Source organism: Borostomias antarcticus (genome assembly GCF_949987555.1).
Source record: "Borostomias antarcticus genome assembly, chromosome: 1".
NCBI lineage: Eukaryota > Metazoa > Chordata > Actinopteri > Stomiiformes > Stomiidae > Borostomias > Borostomias antarcticus.
In genome coordinates, this window is record NC_140234.1 from 53,397,717 (window position 1) to 53,423,147 (window position 25,431).

General features: G+C 42.7%; 3 protein-coding genes across 3 annotated transcripts; 2 read left to right on the plus strand and 1 right to left on the minus strand.

The window, feature by feature from the left end:
* Nucleotides 1–2,742: 2,742 nt before the first annotated feature.
* ca4b (carbonic anhydrase IV b) lies at nucleotides 2,743–5,835 on the minus strand (the record flags this gene model as incomplete). The annotated part of the gene is made up of 8 exons (XM_084436574.1): nucleotides 2,743–2,910; nucleotides 3,040–3,203; nucleotides 3,542–3,608; nucleotides 3,737–3,829; nucleotides 3,942–4,087; nucleotides 4,223–4,387; nucleotides 5,002–5,046; nucleotides 5,778–5,835. 8 exons carry the CDS (start codon nucleotides 5,833–5,835, stop codon nucleotides 2,743–2,745), a joined length of 906 nt encoding a protein of 301 aa, XP_084292700.1.
* Nucleotides 5,836–8,662: 2,827 nt separating this feature from the next.
* On the plus strand, nucleotides 8,663–12,187 carry LOC311314928 (dehydrogenase/reductase SDR family member 11-like). The gene is made up of 7 exons (XM_084445464.1): nucleotides 8,663–8,863; nucleotides 9,322–9,531; nucleotides 9,682–9,776; nucleotides 9,923–10,052; nucleotides 11,202–11,294; nucleotides 11,408–11,473; nucleotides 11,927–12,187. Exons 1-7 carry the CDS (start codon nucleotides 8,732–8,734, stop codon nucleotides 11,966–11,968), a joined length of 768 nt encoding a protein of 255 aa, XP_084301590.1. The 5' UTR covers nucleotides 8,663–8,731; the 3' UTR covers nucleotides 11,969–12,187.
* A 638-nt stretch (nucleotides 12,188–12,825) lies between these two features.
* On the plus strand, nucleotides 12,826–25,216 carry LOC311316268 (transcription elongation factor SPT6-like; the record flags this gene model as incomplete). The annotated part of the gene is made up of 36 exons (XM_084447101.1): nucleotides 12,826–12,931; nucleotides 13,119–13,289; nucleotides 13,399–13,469; nucleotides 13,617–13,809; nucleotides 13,897–13,981; nucleotides 14,124–14,379; nucleotides 14,842–14,943; nucleotides 15,051–15,164; nucleotides 15,282–15,371; nucleotides 15,467–15,609; nucleotides 15,734–15,879; nucleotides 15,970–16,080; nucleotides 16,193–16,322; nucleotides 16,444–16,594; nucleotides 17,104–17,258; nucleotides 17,351–17,543; nucleotides 18,653–18,795; nucleotides 18,896–19,013; nucleotides 19,108–19,184; nucleotides 19,298–19,433; nucleotides 19,527–19,664; nucleotides 19,801–19,968; nucleotides 20,054–20,181; nucleotides 20,305–20,512; nucleotides 20,605–20,752; nucleotides 20,877–21,019; nucleotides 21,201–21,341; nucleotides 21,480–21,675; nucleotides 21,829–22,067; nucleotides 22,150–22,263; nucleotides 22,506–22,630; nucleotides 23,292–23,404; nucleotides 23,523–23,600; nucleotides 23,708–23,889; nucleotides 23,966–24,177; nucleotides 25,030–25,216. The coding sequence occupies 36 exons, from the start codon at nucleotides 12,826–12,828 to the stop codon at nucleotides 25,214–25,216; spliced, it is 5,211 nt and encodes a 1,736-aa protein (XP_084303227.1).
* Nucleotides 25,217–25,431: the final 215 nt, after the last annotated feature.

Consider the following 25,431-nt stretch of genomic DNA (forward strand, 5'->3'; position numbering starts at 1 on the left):
CTCCTGGTTGTTGTAGAATGTCCTTGATGAGTTCTGTGTCCTGGCTCCATCCAGTCAATAGGCCTCATTTTGACAACTAGAGCCTGACATATCAGCATTAAATACTAACAGCTCTTCCAACATTATACTTTTACAAATAAAGTGTAATTATATCCAACTTCTTAATTTAACTTATACCTGTTTTACTTTCCAACTATACTAGCATAGCCTTGTCGAAAACAGTTTACAATTGACACAAGATCTTACCAACTTACCAGCTTCCTCTCCTTCATCCCAGCAAAAACAGAACTATGAAATAATGCAATCTGCTTTTTAAACCCATCACAACCACGTGGTGTAAACCACAGGAAGAGGTCTAACGTTAGTCTACAGAGTCCCCCCCCCCCCTCTCTCTCTCTCTGATACATGTTCACCAACCCACACCCATAAAGGGAACTAGATACTATAGATATCAGTACACATACTGATGTGTCAGCGCACCCACTCAGACATGTTGACTTGAAAGATACAAATGTGCTGGAATTCATAGTATCATAGATCAATGTATGCTATCATAGAGTAAAATTGAACTTCTTGGTTTGCTATGCTGAATAAGTGAAAACTGCACATTAGCTTGAAAAGTGCACATGTTAGAAGAGTTTGTTGAGATAGGTGCTTTGAATGCACTTTTCTTCTTAAATCTATTTTAGGCTAAGTGCCATATATTGAGTTGTGATGTTTTTTAGACAGTAGATGATAACGACATGAATGCTGGTGAAACGTCATATCTGAGATTAAACCTTTCCTGAAAGATTATAAGATATTCTTTTAAGTACTTTTTGTATAACTGTAGACTGTATACTGTGCCGTTTTTGTAAAGGTGTGTGCCCACTGTGCCTTTGTGTTGAGTTTTGTATTGCATTATTGTTATGTGTATCTTTGGCTGCAACAAAATATTTTTCTTTCGGGATAAATATGGTTGATATCTAGCAATAAAGGAGTCTCTGCTTACTCTACAGAGAAAGGTGTTGTGATGCACAGCGTTAGGCTAACCCTCATGTAGGCTACAACATAAAATGTGCAATATGCTGGCCCCAACAGAAACTCTGAGACATGTCATCCGTTGTCAAGACAACCCAAACCTCAGAGTCCCAGCAAGTGAGCGAGGAGGAAGTGGGGGAAGGGTGTGTGCAAACTGAGAGAGATGTTCTCTTTTAGAAAACTGACTCAACTCAGACTCCACTCTGAGCTTTCTTAAGATAGTGCTGATATCAATTTACTGTACATTTTTGTTGAATGTTTGGGTTCCAAAGAGGTATCATTTATCTAAAACATACGAAAAGCTCCTCAGTTTAATTGCCAATAAAGACCAGTGTGTAGAGAGCTTTGAAACTCCCTAGTGATCGTCCTGCATGTCTGTGACTTGTTGTGTGGATTGTCTTACCCTTTTAGACACAGTATTAATCCATACAGTTTAACACTGTACTGATATACAGCATTAAATTGTTCACAGCACTGAGTACATAACAGCTTGACTGCAACATGACTGCACTGTGCAGCTGGTAGATAACTCCTCTACTCACCACCTGCAGCACTAGAGGCCACCGTTCTTGCATCAGTTACTATTTCTGTGTTACATGGGATTATCCAAAAGTGACCTAATGTACTTAGGGTGGTATAAATAGCGTGCCTGTCGCCAAACAAGAACTACCTCAAAGGAAATCAGTGGGTATTATCCACACAGGTCATTAACTAGGGCTGATTGTATTATCTATGATCTCATTTTAGACAGTATACTGTACATTGTTCTACAATAGTTTTCCACACTGTAGGCCTTAAATGGTGAATGATTCTATCAAAGGTTAGGGTACAAATGGTTAGGATACAAGTGCACAGGGAACCGGTCACCCACCACACATGCTGAATGTCATCCGCATGTACAGTTGTGCAATAAGTGGAGTGGGTTTTTCTAGATTTGATCTATAGGCTATAGAGCTGGCATAAAGGCCCATTATGTATTAATATATCCACATTTCACATGGTTTTAGACATGCATGCAGAAAGGTTAGGAAAAATAAAATGTCAGTGTTGTTTTCCAAATCTCCAGTTTTCACCACTTCTGTAGATGGTGCCTTAATTGACATCCTCTAATTCACTATAAAGCATGATTTTGAAATCCCTGTACCCTTTTCACTATATTCCTTTAGTCTTGAGTATTCTAGCAGATTCATAATTCAACATTAAAGGTCTAATGCTGGAGCACTGCAGATTACAGACAAGACAGCATGAATAAAGAGCTTCATTAGAACACTGTAACTACTGCCACACAGTGGACTATTGAGGAACTGACCTGAAGAATGAATCACAATACCATTGCAGGAAGTCAACAACTACTACTTTATGAATTGCTTTACAGCTTTGATATGATACGGATGGAACACCTTCAAAAAGGCCGCCTGACCCTCACAGTAGGTAATGTTGAAAAAGGACAGATGCTTTGTTGTATTTATTTGAATTAAGATTCAGAGTCCAGTGATGAAGTCACATCACATACCAACAGCGATGATAATGTAAGAGATAATAACAGATAACACACCTTTGGTACTTTACTGAAGCCTAACAATACAAAATTAGACCTATGAAAGACGTTACATCCATGCAGACATACAGATCGTTTACATAATGATTTCCCATTATTCATCTTCAATTAATTTATAATGACTTAAATATACAATTGCACAATGTCCTGAATTACACTAGCAGTCAAACTCCAATGGCCATCAACACAGACGTGATGAGTAGCAATTTGCTGAGCAGGACCACACGGCCTCCAGAGTGATACACCTGCCGACCATTCAGGGGCTGCACTGGTCGATACGTATCTACCATTGACATTCCACCGGCAAACTGAAGCTGGGAAAATGCAGCAAGCTGTAAAACAAATAAGAGTTGTAAAGTCATGAGGGGAGGACATTTATGGGTAGCTTTATACTGTAGTCAGTGAGGTTTCATTGTCAGGTGGTGTGTGTGTAAAAGAGAATGAATTATTCTGAACAGTGCCTGTCTCTTGCTGAGCGGAATGGTGTTTTCGAACACAGTCCAAACAACAGACTGTGAACAGTTGGGTGTGGTGAGTGAGCCCGTGTAGCGATAGTAGCTCGTCATGTTACTCTGGGAGGGGATGAGCATGTCCAGGGCCACACCATTCAGCCTAGTGTTTGTGCCTATAGGAGTCAACACAATACAAATAACACAGCTCAAAATCAGCACCTGTGGTGAGACCTACTGTCTGGCATGGAACTTCACTTGATCAACAAAGAAAGCTATTGTTCCTCTTGATCGTATCATTTATCAGTGAGCTTTATTGGACACTCTGAAGGTGTGCTCTCATATTTTATCACAGTGTATTAAATCACATGCCTATTCAACAATACCCCTCTGGGATAAAGTACCTATCTATCTTGTACTTTAGTCTTATAGCTTAATTAGAGTCTATATATTATGTTATCACAGAAACTATGCTTTACAACAATGTATTACCTTATAAACTGATATGACTTACTGGGCAGTTTGATTTTGTTCAGAGCTTCTATAATGGTGTCATATTTCTTGTTTGAGCTGTCAGATTCCTGAAATGTCAAGGGGCATCATCAGTCAAATCCCCTATCAGACCAACGTCAGGCTGGACAGTTTTCTCACAGTTGTGAAGATGATAGGTATATTAGGCCATAGAATAAGTACTGAGTTTGAAAAATACCTCATAGAAAAATCCAAGAACAGCCACACCTGTGGGATCTTTTAGAGCCTCAGTCAAAGAGTTGTAGTGCTCTTTTATATGGACGATATGCAGCTGAGGATGACATAACAGATAATAGATATAATGATTAGGTCATATTACAATACATATAAATCAAGTCTACACAAATGTCCTCATTGTATGACTATGGCGATAGAGGCCATACCTCCATTGGATATCTTTCTCCGTCGATAGTATGTTCCGATCCGGGGCCTCCATCCTTACCCCAATGCAAGTGAAGCGCCACAGCCTTGTATGAGACCTCCAGATTTCCACCTTTGACCTTTGCTCTATCCGGCAAATCAATTTGAACTACAGAGATTGCAATTTAATCTTTTTTTATGATAAACACACCTTACTGTATTTCCAGCTGAGTAAACACTTTGAAGTTGGTTTGTGTAAGTTACTTGTGCATTAGTACAGTATGTGCATGTACGTACAACATACCTGTGTGTCCATTGTTAGTGATGTTGCTGTTAAATGTCTCTTGATAGCTTGTAAGCTGGAATGATGTGAGTCGTCCATCTGGTAGTACTTTCCTTGTGACAATATTTATGGGAGACTGGGACCTTGCACCACACTGCTCCGCAACCATTGCCCAATCATTAGGCCCTGTTTAAATTAATCACAAAACTGAACATAAGGTAGACTACAGCCAACAATAGTGTCAGGTCAGGACCCAGGGGCAAGGGATTTGGTTCTTTAATGAATCTCAAATGCAGAACAGGTAACACAGGCACAATATACTGTATGCTTGAATTACAGATCCAAAACGGTGTGTCTGATCTGGTGTGTGCAATATTGAGAGTAGCCTACCGAGGTCTATGCAGAAATAACGACAATCTAGGCTATAAGGATGTATTCTCTTAGGTTTCTCACTAAACTTAATTGGTCTTATAGGCTAGGCTACTTTACATGAAGACCTATTTCTTCTCACAATTGCAGGTAGATATATTTTAATAGCAACATTCTAATAGCAACACTTTTTCGTGGTAATCATTTTATTACTAATAAAATATAGCATATATATAGGCTCTCAATACTGTAAAACACACGTATACAGTAATTGGAAAACGGCTCAGTAATATTGCAGGAATTAAACAATAAAACAGTAAACTGAGGCAACTTGTAACCTACTCCGTCTATACTGTAGGTTATTAACCAACAGAAATCTACGTTTTGTCTACCTGTGTGTGCTACAATATCACAGAGCCTTCAATGTTTACCTGTGCAGTTGCTGTCGCATGTAACCTGGGACTGGTAGCACCAATCTGTAAAAGGGATTTGAGGACTTAATAATAATAATAACAATAATAATAATAATAACAACAACAACAACAATAATAATAATAATAATTATAATAATAATTATAATAATAGCAATAATAATAATAATAATAATGATGATGCTGCGGATGATAATAATAATAATAATAATAATAATAATAATAGTAATAGTAATAATAATAATAATTATTATTATTATTATTATTATTATTGTTGTTGTTATTATTAAGCAGTAGTAGTAGTATTATATTCTATTTATATAACACTTTTCTTGGTAGGCCTACTCAGAGTAATGATCAGCATATTAAAGCTACTGTACTGAATGATTTGATAAAACAAAGCTCTTAATTTCAAAGTGGTCAAAGAAGCCTACAAAATAAACAAGAGCATCCATAATTCGGTCTGTAAGAAAGCATGAGTTGGAGCCTAAACTGTATGGTCAACCTTTGTCTATTGAACTCTACCAATCACCATTGTTGTTTGTTCCATACCACAATCAAAGCCTACATATATGTTGTAGTTAGTATTTGTGACTGGTTCTTAATCAATTGATAAACCCAGTATCCACACCCCCCCCCCCCACACGCACACACTCTCACACACACAAAATAGCCTACAATGTGATTAGGATAATAATGTATAGTGACAACTCTCAATATAAATCAGATGCCTGTGTATACACATTAAAATGTAACATCTAATTCAATTAGCTTACCTGCCCCTGTAATAATCCCCACAACTGTGGCAAAGAAAAATGGAATAAATAGCTGCATTGTGACTTGTGTGTGGCGGTATGAATGTATAGCCTATACTGATTAAAATTCCTAAATGATACCAAGAACCAAACACCTGGTAGGGCCTATTTATCTGGTAGGGCCTATTTATCTGCTGGATGGCAAGTTCCTCCAGGAGGAAACACCTCTTATCTGAATGCATAAAGCTGACCAATCAGATGCTGGCATGCAAGGTGCTAGCCTGCTCATTGGGAGAAATGTTGGGTTCAGTGTCTTGCCAAAGGTCACTTCGACATGTGGACAGGAGGAGCTGGGATTTGAACCACCGACCCTACGATCGTTAGACGACCCGCTCTACCTCCTGAGCCACAGCCGCAACCCACAATATACATTATCTTCAAATTTTATCATTTATGGTTGTGTACACAGACCTTCTTTTAAACAACTCTAATTTATGGAAGTTGATGCTAGCCTTTTAAACCCCAGCAGTTATTGTACTTGTACTTCAACCTTCTCTAGGTTCTAAGTCACCTATTAAGCCCGTTGCAGTAGGGGCTAAGCTATAGGATCTAGGCACAGGGAATTCTGCTCCACAGACATGGCGGACAAATACATGTCAATACAGACAACTGACCCTGAGAATATTGTTAAACAATTTATAGCAGACCTAGGCACCTAAGTCACAACACGTCACAAATATTACTCACCAATGTCTACATCAATAACTTTGGAGAGGATATGGATGCTGAGGGAAGTTTTCTGCAAGGATGACCAAGCCCAAGAGCATCCGTGTGATGACTGATGACAGCAGCAAGTCCCTTGGCTTCAGATTCGTGAGCTTCCAGAGGCATGAGGATGCCCAAAAGACTGTTGTTGAGAATAATAGAATGGAGATCAATGGCAAGTTGATCTACTGTATGTAGTACATGCCCAGTCAGAAGAGGTTGGAGCGCCAGGCCGAGCTTAAGCGGAACTTCTAGTAGAAGCAGCATTGCATGACCCACCTGTATGACGTGCCCAAGCCCTGTGCCGTGCCCAGCCCCAGCAGCCCCTGGCAGCACCTGGATATCAAGCCCCAGATGGCTATGCATTAGGTATATACAGCCATTTTACACAACACTTTTATTGCTATTGCTGTTGTATGTATGTCTAAATCAACTGTAGGTCCCTTTGTCTTCCACCAGCCTGCTGTCTACTGTATGTATGGGGACAGGAGCCTCTGACAGCCTCCATGTTTAACCTAGTGAAACGTGGACTAGCTGGTGATACTCACTCCTCAAAGGAGTGCTGACAGTCCATCCAAGAGGGACATCCAGCAGGGACCACCTGCTCCAGAACAAGTACATATCTGAAGTCTGCAAACTCCAGCAGCAAAAGAATGCCAAGTTCAGTATGGACTGAGGAGATGGTGAGAGTGATGAAGTCCTGAGAACGTAGGCTATGCCAGGACTGTTAACATGTCATGTGGATATGTAAGTGGGCAATAATCCAAGGATGGATTTATAGATGCAAAGATACCAGAGCAGAGTTCTGCACATGGATAGTGACAGTGATGTGTGAGGGGTTTACAGCCAGTTATGAATCTTAGTGCTCTGTGATAGACAGCATCCAACAGATGTAGGGTCAGAAGAGGCATTCATATATAATACATCCCCATAGTACAGAAGAGGCAAGAAAGTGGCAGCAATAAGCCATTTCCTGTCATTTAAGTAAAAGCTGGCTTTGTAAAGAAAAAGGCCAGATTTAATTTCAATTTATTTATAAGGTGATCAATATGAAAAGTAAAAGAAAGGCTATCATCCATGACACCTAGATACTTGTAGGTGGCCACAGACACAACAGGGGTACCTTGGGCAGACGTAATACAGTGAAGAACAACTGGGACCTTCTTTTTGTTAACAACTTGGTTTTGCCTGCATTTAACACTAGTTTGAGGTGAAACAGTTGCAACTGAATTGAGTCAAATTCTTACACTCAGCGAGGACAGAGACCACAAGCCACTAGAGATGTAGGTACAGGTTATGTACGTACAGGCATGGAATAAGTAATTGCATTGTATTTTGTGACTGGCTGTATCAATTTGAAATTGTTAAATTCCTAAATGATACCAGGGGCAGAACACTTGGTTCCTCCAGGAGGAAATGTATGAGATGAGCAATCAGATGTAGACTAATGGCGCGTTCCAGGCAACCCGTAACTCGTGTTTTTCCTACCTCCTACAAGTGAAAATGCTCTGGAATGGCAGTCAAACCCGTAACTTCCCACCCGTGAACTCGTACCAGATCGATGTACTCCCAGTTGCGCTCTCTGACGTCACACAGCCCTCTAAGCAAGATGGCAGCCCCCATGGGTATGGCGACAAAGATAACTTTAGGGCAACGTAAAGTAAATTTCTACGTTGTAATCAAAATAATACAAACGATTATGCACTACAACCTGCTATGTGTATGTAATGATGCCTAAATATGTTGACAAGAGATAGTCAGTGCTAGCTAGCTAACATTAAGGTAAACCTGAACGTGACCATGCAAACGGCGAAAAGTCGATGATGTCAATAAATAAAATGTAACGTGCGATTTCTTAGCATAGCGAAATTAGGCATACAATGTTTAGCTTGCCAGCTCTGATAATGTGCCAGATCTCAAGCTTTTACCATATCGGCTTGTTTACATTTATCCAGAATGCCACACATTCAGACAGTTTGCCTGGAACGCTATGAAGTCGTGAGTCGTGACTTGAAGTCGTAACTTACGAGCTCAAAATCCTATTCAGCCTAGTCCCGAAAATGGGCTGGACCTTATTTGCATGTGATCATGTGATTGCGAGGAGCGCGTCTGCAATCACAGGGGACACAACTCGGTAGCTTTTGAGAAGGACTGAAAGAAATAGCGTATTGTTAATATTTCAGCAAATAGTCACTTGTTTTTATCAGGGCATGGATCGCTGGAAGGGAAGAGTGGCTCTCGTCACTGGGGCCTCAGTTGGAATCGGGGCGGTTATTGCCAAGGCTCTTGTCCAGCATGGCATGCAGGTTATCGCCTGCGCGAGGAACGTCGAGAAAATAGAGGTAGGCATGTAATTTTTGTTAAGGCCTACTCTTCGTGTTTTAAACTCATAAACTACGCAATTTCTGCAACTTGTAGCCTATTTTATGTCCGTGTTGGCTAAATTACAACCATTCGCTGTAACCTAATGAACTGTTACGTTTTCCAGCTCTGTCACAAGGTTTGAATAAGTTTCAAATTAATTCATAACGTTGACTATTTCAAGGTTGTGTGGTCCCTTGCAGACAGAAAATACCAGTTGAACAGGAAAATGTTACTGCGGTCAAATGAAATAGCTCTCACAAACACTTTCCTGACACGGTCTGCAAGCTCAACAGCCAACCGCGCGTGTGTTCTGTTCTGACGGACCAGTCTCTCAATCCCACTCATGTAGGCTACCTGTACTGTACATAGTGGGAAAAGACATTCTATTTTATATGTTTCATGTTGTTATGACACACATTATATATCTTTATTTCAGAAACTGGCTGATGAGTGTCGGAGTGCTGGCCACAGTGGCACCCTGTTCCCCTATAAGTGTGACCTTTCCAATGAGGAAGAGATCGTGTCCATGTTCTTGGCCATCAAAACCCTTCACCAGGGTGTGGATGTGTGCATCAACAATGCTGGCTTGGCTCATCCAGAGTCCTTGCTAAATGGCAAAACAGATGGCTGGAGGAACATGATAGATGTAATTACCTATTCTAGCACTGCAATTAGACATGGGTCAAGCCTACTGTAGCATTGATCAATAACCTGAACACACACATGCAATGGATAAAGCTATAAAACATAATTTCCATATTAATTCTGTGCTCAGTGAATGTAATTTGTATTACAGGTGAATATCATTGCATTGTCCATCTGCACTCGTGAGGCATATCAGTCCATGAAAGAGAGAAAGGTGGATGATGGACACATTATAAATATAAATAGGTACAGTGTCAATGTTTGCCACACATTTCAGATACTCATGGCTGCTTACAGATATTTGTTCCAATTCAATGTGTTATTACACTCAAATGACGGTGACATTTTTCTCTCAATAATTCAACACAACTCTTAACACGTCTCTATTGCAGTATGAGTGGGCACCGTGTGGTGCACAGTTCTGCTGTGCACTTCTACAGTGCCACCAAGTATGCTGTCACTGCCCTGACTGAGGGTCTGCGGCAAGAACTACGGGAGGCTAAGACTCACATTCGAGCCACAGTAAGTGTAACGGGCTACAAAGGGGGCTGTAATCCTATTTATATAAACTATTACTATATTAACTATACTGAACTAAAAGGGCTGGCCACCATCACCCAGTGGCCCTATATGGCCTTAACAATTAACGTGGACAACAAATAACTAGAGGGGGGCAGGGGAACAATAATAGCTATAAATGTTAATAACTCAAAATAATACAACACTTCCACGGAACTTGGTGGAAGGGTGTAGGATGTAGTGTGAAGAGTGTACATATTGGAGCGGATCCGAATCACGGGGCGGGTCCATGAGATGCCCAAACACAGCCAACAATTCACCAACATTATTTTTTTAGACCAGGTTTATGCTAAAACTACCACACTGATTTTCATGGAACTCAGTGGAGGGGTGTAGCATGGGTCAACTAACAACCCATTCAATTCTGGAACAGATCCAAATCATGGGGCGGGTCCACGATCCACACCAACATGGCCGGGCCGGTCATTCACCTCCATTCATTTTTTGGACTAGGATTATGCAAAACTAGACTGCTTTTCGTTAAACTCGGTGGAGGGGTGTAGCATGGGCCAATTTAGAACCCATTCAATTTTTGGGTGCATAGAGCCACGAAATGCATTCAGGGGCAGATGTCTGTGCTCTCTGAGCACCATTTATAGTCTTGTGTCTATTATGACACTAATGCAAAGAGATCCTAAATCAGCACTTCTGTGATTCGGGTAATGAATGATGGATTGAACTCAAAAGTAAAGTAATTAGTAATCTGATTATTTTCCAAAGAGTGTAATTAGTAATCTAATTACCATTTAGAGAAAGTAATAAGTAACTTTACCTGATTACTTTTATTTAGTATATTGCCCAACAGTGACTATAACTATAATTAACTTCTGAGCCTTCATAACCATAAGACCTGTCAAATACCTTCTTAGCTACATTACTTGACATTTTGTTCATGAGCAAACTAGACATCTTTATTTTATTCTTATTGGCAATGTCACATAGACACAATAAATCATTTGGTAAAGTAATATATATATTTATTTATTTACTGATTTACTTACCTTTACGCAAAGTAATCATTATTGTGCTTCAAAAAGCGAGATCGGTATCCTAGAATAACATAATGTTCATCTCAGCTATTCCTTTTTGCAGTGTATATCTCCTGGTTTGGTGGAAACAGAGTTTGCTTTCCGGCTCCACAGCCTCAACCCAGAAAAGGCTGCTGCTACGTATGATAGCATAAAGGTAACACATTTAATGATTCTTCTAATGCTATTGAATATGTGGCTTACTGAAAGTTGAGACTGGTGCAGCTTGCTTGATTTGTTCAGCTTGTCTCCCTTTGTCTTGTCTTACAGTGCTTGGAAGCAGTTGACATTGCCAATGCAGTTATCTATGTCTTAAGCGCACCTCCACATGTGCAGGTAGGCAGTCGTCTAGTCATGGTCCATCTTTGTCGTGCACTAATTTGCTATAGCATTTATTTCTACATCAGCTCAACAACAGATAACAATGTGTGACAAAGTTTGAAAGCAGAAGCAAGCTAATTTCATAATCAAAGTTCTGTCAGGCAAGAGTGGTGATTTTGGGCCAGCAAAGTGTTCATGTCATCAGCTAAATCTGTTCCTCCATGTGTTTCTTTTTACTTTGAATGTTTCGTTTGCACCGTCTCATTTCTTTTTTTCGCTCATGTTTCATTCATAATCAAGTTCCAATCTTGCTCACCAGCTGTCATTTATTGGTGGCATTATTAAGGTATACTGTATTTTAAGGGGCCCAGTGGGATATATTTTCATTGGTACCAAAATTCCTGACAATGCCCCTGCCCCTGCTCATCGATGTCCTACCATAGTCTTAATCCATGTTTTCATATCTAGATTGGAGATATCTTAATGCGACCCACGGAGCAGGCGTCATAGCAGTTCTACGGGAGGAATCTGGAGGACCCTGAAGGACCTTATGAGCAGAATTGAAAAAAGAACCCAATGAAATTAATGAATAGCAGAATTGAAAAAATAACCCAATGAAATTAATGAATAGATGTGGAAGTTCGTGGATTTGTTTGTATTTGAGCAAAAATAACGAGCCTCCGATAAATTTCATTCCTGAAAATGTAGGGATTTTTAATAACAATAGGTTAATTGATATGAATTGATGAATGGTGTATAGGATAAATGATGTTCCTTTCTGACTTTTGTCAACTGAAAATGATTTTTCCTTAATATAATAAAATTGAAAATAACCTTTTTGTCAAATCACTTATACTGTGCTGAGTTCTACGGTGACGTCCGCACAGTGCACCCAGTCGCCATCATCGTCTGCCTCCATTCGGAATTCTGTTGGATTTTTTCTATCTGGAAACATTTTGTGCAGAGAGCTAGCTAACAAAGTAGCTTAGTTGACACGTTCATCTAATCGAAATGGCTATTTATTTGTAGCTAAGTCCCTTGAGCAGTCGCATCAACCAGACCTGACTTCAAAGGTATGTGCCATCGTTAATGCGCGATGCTCATCCAGCTGTGGGCATCGCTTGTTATGCAAACAAGCTAGCTACCAGTAGCGAAGCTAGGATCAGCTGGCTAGCGCAAACCACTCCTACTCCTGCACAAGCCAGCTATGCGGCTTTGTAGCTGCAGTTCTTTATATGCACCTAATATCTTGCATGCATGGTTGCAATAATTGTTCATTTAGATTGTGTCAAGGATGCGATTTTGAATAGTTCACGTTCCTATTGTAAAAGAATTTTGCACTAATCTTCAACAGCCCCTTTATGAACATGTCTGACTTCATTGAAAGTGAGGCAGAGGAATCTGAGGAGGAATTGTTTGAGGAATCGGAGGAGACCCAGACAAAAGCACAAAAGCGTGGTGAAGCTAATGATGGTAAGGTCACCTTATCTCGGTGATACAGGTAGGCTAGGTCCCAAGCAGAGCACCGGCTTGGGACATACATACAAAAACAACTGGTTTTGGTATAGATTAATGGTTATACGCGCAGAAGCAATGAAGAAGAATGTCATCACAACAACTTAGTTTCTTTGAAATTGATGAACTTGATTTTCCCCTCTAGATGAGGAAGAGGAGGAGGAGAACACAGAGGACCAGGATGAGCATGGGAACCTCCGTGGTCTGATTGATGATGATGTGGACCAGGAGGAAGAGGAGGAGGATGAAGGGAAGAGAGACGGAGAAGGAGAAAGCGACTCTGGGGAAGAGATTGGACACCGTAAGAGGAAAAGAAGTAAGTGGGCATTCGCAACTTTGTTTCTTAAGTTCACTGAGATATTTGATTATAATACAGTAACTATAGTGTTTCCTTGTCTCACTTGTCTTGTTTTATCTGTTTACAGGCTATGATGACCGGTTGGATGATGATGATATTGATCTCATTGAGGAGAATTTGGGAGTCAAAGTAAAAAGGGTAAATTTCACATGTGAATTGAACTGGAATCATTAACATGTCAGTGGAAGGTTTTGCATTACAGTATGAAGGCCTTCTTCACTTCAGATGTGCAGTAGTAAGGGACATGCTTTTGTGGTAAATTGCTCCGTTCTCATGACCTTTCAGCAAAAGTTCCGTCGTTTGCGAGACATGTCTGACGATGAGGACGAGGAGGCGGATGACGATGTCCGGGAAGCCCATGAGAAGGACATGATAGCGGATGAGATCTTCATGGGAGTGGGAGGCCTGGATGAGAGCGAAGGTCTTGATGTGCCTCTTCATCCTGGGGAAGATGAGGAAGATGATGATGAAGAGTCAGGTATGGAGATGAAATATGATCTAAAAATAAGAGTTTTGTACATATGGTCATTTCATGCCACTAAATGTATCTGAATTATGAACTCAGATATTGATGACTTTATCGTGGATGACGATGGACAGCCTTTGAAGAAACCCAAATGGAGGAAGAAGTTGCCAGGGTACACAGATGCGTAAGTGATAACTGTATTATGCAATCATTTATATGCCTATAACAGTTGAATCTCCACCTGCAGACATGCTAATGTGCAGGTCCTGTTTTGCACAACGTGATACTGTATGTTTACCTTTAGTCACATACGTTATTTTCCTCAGAGCGCTTCAGGAGGCCCAGGAGATATTCGGAGGGGACTTTGACTTTGCAGAGTTTGATACTGAAGCCTACGATGATGCAGAGGAGGAGGAGGAAGACGCTGAAGATGAGAGCTGGGACCGGCCCAAGAAGCAGGCCAAGAAGAGGGTGGGCCGCCGCAGCATCTTTGAGATCTACGAGCCCAGCGAGCTGGAGAGCAGTCACATGACAGACCAGGACAATGAGATCCGCTCCACGGACATGCCTGAGAGATTCCAGGTGTGTGCCCGAGTGCTTGATATGTTGTCTACAACATGAATATCTGTACAAGTATCATTTACAGTAGGTGACCCTAAGACAGCTTCTACAATGCATACCACTATTTCTTGACAAAAGGGACACATGAAATCTTGGACTTTTGTTTTGGATTGGAAATGGCGTCCAGAGAAGAGAATCACAACTTCAGACTTCAAACAACAAACAGTGCTTATAACTTTAAAATGTGCAAAACCTACAGTAAAATCATTTGATAAAGTAGCTTAGGAAATGTATTGTTATATGCCTCACCTACTTAAAATGATTAACTAATAGTAATTGTACTAAATCATTACATTAAGAAAATATTTGGTTAAGAAATCTGTTGTCCTCTTTATCAGTCAATGAGTTGATGGCAGTGGGAAGTTGTGTTGTAGGAGTTTTGTCTCAACATACACAGTCTGACCTATCTGGTTGTGTTTGTAGCTGCGCTCCACCCCTGTGAAGCCTGCAGAGGATGATGAGCTAGAGATGGAGGCTGAGTGGATTTACAGGAACGCCTTCTCCACTCCCACCATCTCCATGCAGGTAATGATGGACCACACAACAGAGTGATACAGTACTGCTGACTAGCATTCTCTGTGGAGAAAATGTGTTTTTACTAACGGAAATCCAACCCTTTATGCTTATTTTAGGAGAATACAGACTATTTGGATAGAGGGCCAACCACTAGTTTCAGCAGAAAGGGTCCCAGCACCATTCAGAAGATTAAAGAGGCCCTAAATTTTATGAGAAACCAACACTTTGAGGTACTGCACACATACATGACAACACTTTGAGGTTCTGCACAAATACATGACAACTTAATTTAATTTTCACACCGGCACATTTATTATGGACGTTTGAAATGACTCCTCTCGTTCCAGGTTCCATTTATAGCATTCTACAGAAAGGAATATGTGGAGCCAGAGCTGAACATCAATGATCTATGGAAGGTTTGGCAGTGGGATGAGAAGGTGACAGACAGCCCTGGATTCATATGTTCACTGCATGACGATCACTTTAATGATTGTGGAATTTTCAGTCAGTGAGTCTCGTCTTGTCTTCCTAGTGGACCCAGTTGAAGACTCGTAAACAGAACCTGACCCGGCTGTTCCAGAAGATGCAGGCCTACCAGTTCGAGCAGATTTCAGCAGACCCAGACAAACCCCTGTCTGATGGCATACGCCCACTCGACACACCAGATTTAGAGAGGTACCGATGGATGGACTTTTTGTTTGTTTGTACATTGATTAAAGCAACTTGTTTATGAGAATTTTGTAAGAAATTAGTTACATTTACCCCAAGTGCTGTAATGAGGTGTTTTTTGTCGGACCAGATTGAAGGATGTCCAGTCTTCTGATGAACTGAGTGATGTGTACAACCACTTCCTCCTGTACTATGGCCGAGACATACCAAAGATGCAGAATGCAGCCAAATCCAGCAAGAAGAAGCTAAAGAAGATCAAAGAAGTAGATGAAGACGGTAGAGTAGTTCAGGTTATTGTTTTCAGATATGAAAAACACTGTAGGACTTTTTCCTTGACAGAGCTGCACTATCCACTTCCACTCACAGGTGAACAGGAGCCCGAGGAGGAGGAAGAGGAGGAGCCACAGTCAAAGGGGCCAGAGCTGAAGCTAGCTTCACGCAGGGACATGTACAGTATCTGCCAGAGTGCAGGATTGGGTGAGTGCTTCATTCTTTTGTGTCCACTAGATGTCACTGTCAACGCTCATTACAGACCTACAGATTCAGCAGACCTTTTAAGGTCAATTCTTGATGGTCTCTCTCCCATTAGATGGCCTGGCAAAGAAGTTTGGTCTGACTCCAGAACAGTTTGGAGAGAATCTGCGTGACAGTTACCAGCGCCATGAGACAGAGCAGTTCCCTGCAGAGCCACTGGAACTGGCAAAAGACTACATCTGCAGGTCAATCATCGACACACCACTGACACTGTGTACAGATACAGCACAGACATGGATTGGCATGCCAACCTCTTAATATTTTGTCCAAGTAAACACATATGGCCTCATCTCTGTGTGCCTGTAGCCAGTTCAGCACAGCAGAGGCCGTACTGGAAGGCACTCGTTACATGGTGGCAATGCAGATTGCCCGGGAGCCTTTGGTCAGACACGTGCTTCGACAAACATTCCAGGAGAGGGCCAAGATCAACATCAAACCCACCAAGAAAGGCAGGAAGGTATGGATGTGTCTGCAGTGACCCCTGTGTCCGTATGGGTGGTGTCATAGCAATAACTCATGTGTCATATAGTTCACATACTGAACAGAAGTTCTACTTTATTAGGGGTCCAGGCACCAAAGGTACGATGGCACCCTATTGTAAATGTAGGCTTTCATCTTCTGCATTGGAAGTTTATGGCAGCCCATAGAACCGTATGGTCAAAAGTTGTGAAAACTGGCACACTCATTCGAGACAGTCCCATGACCCTCATCACCAAGTGTCTAAGTTGGAGGTGCATTTGTGGAAAAACGCAATCAATTGTTGTAGCGCCCCTGTTGACATTATCAATGACCACATATAGTAGCTCAAATGTGGCTATGGCATGTTTCCGTGGTTGCCTTTGATGCACTTGATGTTTTACCCCTATATCGTTGCTTGCAGCTACATTTTACTTATAGATTTTTTGTGCATTATCAGCACCAATGGATTTGGCACCACGTATATCACTTGTCAAATCTATCTTGCAGGATGTGGATGAGGCCCATTATGGCTACTCCTTCAAGTACCTGAAGAACAAGCCTGTGAAGGAGCTGAATGGAGACCAGTTCCTAAGAATGTGCCAGGCAGAGGAGGAAGGTCTTCTGACCATCAACATATGTATTGACTTGATAGGAGTGAAGGGGTACAGTATATTCTAATGCAGCATATCAAAGTGTTATGCTCTGCTGTAAATACGACCCTGGGCTAAGTGTCTATCTCACCTTTGCTGGGCAGATACGAAGACCAGACATACTTTGAGGAGATAAAGCAGTTTTACTACAGAGATGAGTTCAGCCACCAGGTCCAGGAGTGGAACAGGCAGCGCACCCTTGTCATTGAACGCTCCCTCAAGCAGTTCCTGTACCCACAGATGGGAAAGGAACTGAAGAACAAACTGATTGCTGAGGCAAAAGAGAGCATCACAAAGGTATGAGCATGTCCATTCAAACATAAAGAATATCCTCACTGAAAGATCAATCACAGTGAGGGGATTGGAGCTCAAAATAGAATTCGTTCTTGAGGTCCCCCGAGTCCAAACCGAGCTGGGGAGTACTATATATGCTAAGGGATCTAATTTTGAATTTCAAGATCTCACAGTATTAAAAGTATAAATGGTAGAAAGGTGAACTTTCCCTTAGTGTTTAAGTGGTGTTGACCTTGGGTGGCACGCAGCTTGGGAGGTAGAGTGGCCGGCTAAGGATTGGAAGGTTCCCGTTTCGATCCCAGCTCCCGGTAGTGTGCCGAAGTGTCCTTGAGTAAGACACTGACTCCCAAAATCACTCACATACTTGCACTGTTGCCTTTATGTTCTTCCCGTGTTTGCAAGGGTTTCCTCCCAAAAGAACCCAATACAAAAAACATGCAGAATAACAGATGCTCTTCAGTCCGGTCCCTGACCTGGACTTGAGCTGTATTCCAAATGATAGGGCTCTACCCCTTCGAAGGGAACATTATCGGGTCCATGCCCTCCGCCGGCATATTGAAGGACATTCCAATCCGAACTACCCCCTTCAACGGTCCCTTCGTAGCGGTAATTTTCGAAGTGAACAAGAGATGGTCACTTTTGCTCCCTTTGCTCCCACAATTCTTTGTGACGTCTTCGGTCAATAATTTATCTACAAAAATGGTGGATGTTGAGGCGATAGTAATTTGGCAACCTACCTTAAAAAGTTTGCAGACATTTCGGATCTGCTCTAAAATGTAATGGGTTCTACGTTGGTCCATGCTACACCCCTCCACCGAGTTTCGGTCTGGTAGTTGTCGCATAATCCTGCTAACGGACCGACAGACAGACCGACAAACCAACCCATGCCACCGAAAACATTACCTCTCGCCCTGCGCTGCCGCTGGGGTGGAGGTAATAATCAAAGCATGAGCTTTATTTCTTTTCTTATCTTTATTTGGATGTGATATTGGTGTAACTGATATCGACAACTTATTTTCTTTTTCCGGCATTGGCGTTCTAAAGCAGGCGGCTTAGATCATTTAAGTATGTATGAGCCTACAGTGTTGTGATAGTGGTTGCCCGTCCCTCAGGCCTGCAGCAGGAAGCTGTATAACTGGCTGAAGGTGGCACCCTATCGGCCTGACCAGCAAGTGGAGGAGGACGAGGAAGAACTAACGACAGAGGCCCAAGGCAAAGGGATCCGCGTGCTGGGAGTGGCCTTCGGAAGCAACAGGTACTGTCTCCTGACATTTTGTGTTGGATCTTCCACCTGTTGAAAATCAATGGAGTAAGCGAACAGAAGTCGTTTACTGAGAATCCCTGTGTTTCTTCAGAGACACCCCAGTGTTCTGTGCCCTGGTAAACGGTGATGGGGAGGTGGGGGATTTCCTTAGGCTTCCCTACTTCCTAAAGAGGAGGAATGCATGGAGAGAGGATGAGAGGGAGAAGAAGGTAGATTTAACTAAGATTTGACAACGGAGATCACAGTCCAATGATGTGCAGTACTCTGTTTTTGCAACACTAATACTTGTAACATAACCTTTAGCTTCAAGATATTGACACCCTGAAGAAGTTCCTGAGCAAAAAAAAGCCTCACGTCATTGCTGTCACTGGAGAGAACAGGTTCGCCATCCCCTTGTTTTATGTACTCATTCTCTCTGGTTAGTATGTGAAGTTACTAAAAATATTTACTGGAAGTGTATGTTTTGTGTCCCTTATTATTTCTTTCTTTGAAGAGATGCCCAGATGGTCATTGAGGACATCAAACGCACAGCCAGCGAGCTGGAGCAGGAGTCATCCTTCCCTGCCATCGGAGTGGAGCTGGTTGATAACGAACTGGCCGTGCTCTACATGAATAGCAAGAAGTCAGAGGTATTTTTTCACACAAAGTAAACAATTTTTCACCATACAAACATTTTGTAACAATGTTTGTATATTTCTTTGAAATATTCTATTCACACACAGGCAGATTTTCGAGACTACCCCCCTCTCCTGAGACAAGCGGTATCGGTGGCCAGGAAGATCCAGGACCCCCTGGTGGAGTATGCGCAGATCTGCAGCAGTGACGAGGACATCCTATGTCTAAAGTTCCATCCCCTACAGGTAATGGATCTCTCTATTATGCCAATAATGGGAATTCAACCAGATTAGGCTTTGGTCAAAACACACTGATCGCCCATCTACAGCCTCTACCAGGTGGGGCTCTTTTGAAGCAGACTGTACTATGCCTCCCTGCCAGGACCATGTGGTGAAAGAGGACCTGCTGAATGCCCTTTACTGTGAGTTCATCAACCGGGTCAACGAGGTGGGTGTGGATGTGAACCGAGCAATGGCCCACCCCTACACCCAGAGCCTGGTCCAGTATGTCTGTGGCCTGGGCCCCAGGAAAGGTGCCCACCTGCTCAAGGTAAACCAATATAGTCATGTACAGAGCAGAGTAGCCTATTTTAAACCTCATTGTGTTTGACTAGCATACTTATCTGTTGTTCTAGATCCTGAAACAGAACAACACTCGTCTTGAGAACCGCACTCAGCTAGTTACCATGTGCCACATGGGGCCCAAGGTCTTCATTAACTGTGCCGGATTCATTAAAATTGACACAGCTTCTCTGGGAGACAGGTCAGACTCAGAACTTTGAGCAATATAGTGGTAATACGTAGTATGGGAAATACTATCTATACAGTATAATACTTCTGTTCACAAATCGCTCCATGACTGATTCATAGTCAATTATCCCAGCAGCACTGATTCCTACATCGAGGTTCTGGATGGGTCGCGCGTTCACCCGGAGACATATGAGTGGGCCCGCAAGATGGCCGTGGACGCCCTTGAGTATGACGAGTCAGCAGAGGACGCCAACCCTGCCGGAGCTCTGGAGGAGATTCTGGAAAACCCGGAGCGTCTCAAAGACCTTGACCTGGATGCGTTCGCTGAGGAGCTGGAGAGACAGGTCAGTATGGTGGGAAAGATGCAGCAGAGGAAGAGCTGATTCATCCTGGTGACAGTGCTGTGTTCACTGTAAGATACTTCCCATGTCCACAGGGCTATGGTAACAAGGGCATCACACTGTATGACATCCGTGCTGAGCTGAGCTGCAGATACAAAGACTTGAGGTCCACCTACAGGGGCCCCAACACAGAGGAGATCTTCAACCTGCTCACAAAGGAGACACCAGAGACATTCTACATAGGTGATAGTTACTCTTCCTGCTCTACCAGAGCCTTGTGGTTTGCCCATCACCGTTTAATAGTCTGTATTTCATTGTATTTACAAATGCGTTCTAATGGTCTCTGCCTATGTTCCACACTCTCCAGGTAAACTGATCACGAGTGTAGTAACAGGCATTGCCCACCGGCGCCCCCAGGGGGAGAGTTACGACCAGGCTATAAGGAACGATGAGACTGGTCTGTGGCAGTGCCCTTTCTGTCATCAGGACAACTTCCCTGAGCTGAGCGAGGTGAGAACCAGGTCCACTGTGGAGCTAAGGGCCTGATAGAAAGCTGTGTAAACCCTCTCTGTAAATTGCCCATGCTATTGTTGACAGATAAACTTATGAGACATATTGTATTCATCAACTCAAGGAACATGGCCCACTTCTATACCCCAATTTATCAGCATGTTTTTGTTGTCTCTTGCAGGTGTGGAATCATTTTGACAGTGGCTCCTGTCCTGGCCAAGCTATTGGGGTGCGCACACGCATGGACAATGAGGTCACTGGCTTTATCCCCACCAAGTTCCTCAGTGACAAAGTGGTCAAGCACCCTGAGGACAGAGTCAAGGTGTCTTTACTCTGTCCTTGAATATCTACTGAATGCAGTTTTACAGCAATCGACAACTTTCAACACTCATGGATGTATTTTCATGTATCATTGGATGGATGTATTTAAATAATCATTGATGTGTGCTGGTTTCTGCAGGTGGGCATGACAGTGCACTGCAGAATTATGAAGATTGACATAGAGAAGCTGAGTGTAGACCTTACTTGTCGAACATCAGACCTGTCAGACAAGAACAATGAGTGGAAGCTGCCCAAAGACACTTATTACAACTTTGAAGCTGAAACTGAAGATGTGAAGCAGGAGGAGGAGGCCAAGAAGAAACAGCAGAGAACAAGTTAGTGTCTTAAAATGTATTGTGTCAACTCTAGGTCTGTAAATTGAGATATTTAAGATGTAGATTTGGTGTGTCAATCAGTAATATTTGTCCTACATGTTGCCAAATATGTCTAAACATCACAAGTGGTTAAGCATTACTCTCTCCCTATAGCCTACATCAAAAGGGTGATCGCCCACCCCTCCTTCCACAACATTAACTTCAAGCAGGCGGAGAAGATGATGGAGTCCATGGACCAGGGCGATGTGATCATCCGGCCCAGCAGCAAAGGGGAGAACCACCTGACTGTCACCTGGAAGGTGGCTGATGGTATTTACCAGCACATTGACATACGGGAAGAGGGCAAGGAGAATGCCTTCAGTCTGGGACACACCCTGTGGATCAACAATGAGGTGAGGCTGGTGTATAGAATTGTTCATGTCTTTATGAATGAGGGCATATGATTTGTGTGTTCTCCTGTTTCCCTTCTCTCAGGAATTTGAAGATCTGGATGAGATCACAGCCCGATACGTTCAACCAATGGCTGCGTTTGCTCGCGATCTGCTTGGTCACAAGTATTTTCAAGAATGCAGTGGTGGAGACAGAAAGGTTGGTATTACATGGTTACAGTATGTGTGCATGTGATTCATTTCTACAGTATGTGTGTATGTGATTCATTTCTACAGTATGTGTATGTGATTGTGTATGTGATATATTTTAGTAGCTACAGTATAGTATTTGTGTCCATCTCTTTACGAGTCTGCAGTAGTGTATGAGAACTACAAAGAGAATAGTCATTTTCAATGACCATCCGCTGCCATCCTGTTTTGTTTGTTTGTTTGTTTTTACAGAAAATGGAGGAAGTCCTGGTGAAAAGCAAGAAGGAGAAGCCTACATTCATCCCTTACTATGTGTCTGCTTGTAGAGAGCTGCCAGGAAAGTTCCTGCTCGGCTACCAACCCCGTGGAAAGCCAAGGTTAGCTGAGAACTGCCAACCACTACCCACCGGTCTTTGTCATGCTAATGAAGACCAATTCATGGAATGCATACATTTGCATGATTAGAAATGCTGGTGATGCACTTAGCTTCATTTTTTCTGGTTTGATTGGAACTGCTCACACCCACTCAAAATGTGCGTCAGGGCAATAGGGGGAGAATGAAGGGCCTTTTTGTCTTCAGCGCTGTTACTTGCCAGGAGCAAGCATGATTCTGGGGCTGATTTAGAGCCAGGAGAGGACATTGACATAAACATTAACGCTTACCTCTCTCTCTGTATGAACGTTTGGTCATTTTAGGAATAATCATCACAATGGGGCAGCTGTGGCTCAGGAGGTAGAGCGGGTCGTCCAGTGGTCGTAGAGTCGGCGGTTTGAATCCTGGCTCCTCCTGTCCATATGTTGAAGTGTCCTTGGGCAAGACACTGAACCCAAAATTGCTCCCAATGAGCAGGCTAGCACCTTGCATGACAGCTGCCACCATTGGTGTATGAATGGGTGAATGAGAAGCCATTGTAAAGCGCTTTGGATAAAACCGTTTTATAAGTGCAGTCCATTTACCATTTATAATCTGGTGAACCTCCACAATGAGAGGTCATTTTCAGGATATCATAATTAGACTGTCATAACCCTGTCTTTCAGGATTGAGTTTGTGACCATCACGCCTGAGGGTTTCAGATACAGATCCCAGATTTTTCCCACAGTCAACGGACTCTTCCGCTGGTTCAAGGACCATTACCAAGAGCCAGTGCCAGGTCAGAGCCTATAGAAATGCTGTCCTCGTAACACCTCAATAGTGGAAAAAAGGGTGATTCACTGTCCAACAGTGTTTTCAATTCAATTTCTCTGACGTATGTTGTCTTTCTCCAACAGGTATTACTCCAAGCAGCACTAGTAGAACACGAACCCCAGCCTCCATCAATGCCACGCCAGCTAATATTAATATTGCAGGTCAGTTCAAGTTTGAGATAATTTCAGATTGCAATCAGTCATGTGCTGGTATTGTGTCTAACCTCACCCTAATAAATCATGTATAACTACTGTGTCTTGTCAATCAGACCTGACTCGAGCAGTCAGCGCCCTCCCACCCAACATGACGTCTCAGATGTTTAGTGCCATCGCTGCGGTAACAGGCCAGGGGGGACAGAACCCCAACACCACCCCTGCCCAGTGGGCATCGAGCCAGTATGGCTACAGTGGCAGCAGTACTGGGGGCGGAGGCAGCAGCAGTGCCTATCACGTACGTTTGGAAATACACGTGGTCTTCGATTTTTACTGCAGACAAGACTTTCACTAACCTCTCGTGTTGTTTGCAGGTGTTTGCCACCCCTGCCCAGCAGGCTATATCTACTCCCCTGATGACCCCCAGCTACTCCTTCACCACCCCCAGCCAGCAGCCGGCCACCACCCCCCAGTACCCCAGCACCACACCCCAATACCCCAGCAGCACGCCCCAGTCCTCGCATGGACACCGCCCTTCCTCCTCCACGCCATCCTCATCCTCCTCTCGCCACAGGACACATGCAAAGTAAGTCACATAACAGATTTTAACTACCCACCCCCTCACACACACACAGCTCACACCTACTGTATAACCAAGCCTGTATTAACCGACCATGATTGCGAATGGAAATTTTGAGTTAAAAAACAACAACAAAATAATCAACAACCCTGTTGATTTATGCTAGTAGCAGTAGCACTGTCTATTGAATATGACCTGTTGTGTCAGTTCATTTCACTCAAATCTTGGATGGCTTGCCTCCAAAAAGATCTAATTTCCCATATAGCAAGAGAATTGCTGTTTACAAATCATGTTAACTTTTTCATAACTTCAAAGGTAGCTCAGAGTAGAGAGCACAGACCTCCGTCTAGGAATGCATTTTGTCAGTATGTGCAATTGTTGAATGTAAGTGGACAAAGTCAAGACAGTGATTGAGAGATAAGAAAGCAGCAAGGTCTCTCTCTTTCTCTCTCTTTCTCCCTAGGTGATCAGAGCCCATCTAGTAGACCTAGGGTATAATAAAACCTGGAGTAACAGATAGATATTGACACTTTTATTAAACTATATACATAATTTACAAAATAATAAAAAAAAGAGCCTGCACGCTTTGAACCAGGTGTGCCACACCTCTATGAGAGGAGACACCCTCCTCTCCAAGCTTATTTTTTTTTATACTTTGGGGTAGTTCCCCAGGGCCACGTTTTAGAATTGCTGTAGCAGAGCCAACCCAGCAGTCTACAAGGATGTGATTTTCACATAGGAGCTAATTCACTGAACCCTCTCAATTTATCATTGCATTTTAGAGATTTTCTATGTTTAAAATCTTAGGAAAATCGTACATACTGTAGCTTTAAGTGATGAATTCTCTCTCTGATGCAGGGCAACCTCACACACAGCAGTGGACTGGGGCAAGATGGCGGAACAGTGGCTGCAGGAGAAAGAGGCAGAGCGTAAGAAGCAGAGGCCCAGGATGACACCCCGGCCCTCCCCCAGCCCCATGACCGAGAGCACACCCATGTCCATAGCTGGAGACGCCACACCACTGCTGGACGAAATGGACCGCTAGGCCATGATGCAACTTCCCTCTGGTCTCACCCACTTCCACTGTACATGAACTTATGTATTAAACCCATTCCATTGCTACTAAGTAACTACTGTACAACAGTTACAGTATAGGATAAGCTTTTGTGAATCAGCATGGATGTGTTCAATCGAATCAGACAACTACCACTGGGGATGGAATAGAAAACTGTGATTTGTCCCTCCAGAAATGCTTAGTGC

Coding starts and splice junctions, on each gene's coding strand:
- LOC311314928 (XM_084445464.1), top strand. CDS start 8,732: ATGGATCGCTGGAAGGGAAGAGTGGCTCTCGTCACTGGGGCCTCAGTT. Junction 11,295..11,407: donor CTACGTATGATAGCATAAAG/GTAACACATTTA, acceptor CTTGTCTTACAG/TGCTTGGAAGCAGTTGACAT. Junction 11,474..11,926: donor GCGCACCTCCACATGTGCAG/GTAGGCAGTCGT, acceptor TTTCATATCTAG/ATTGGAGATATCTTAATGCG.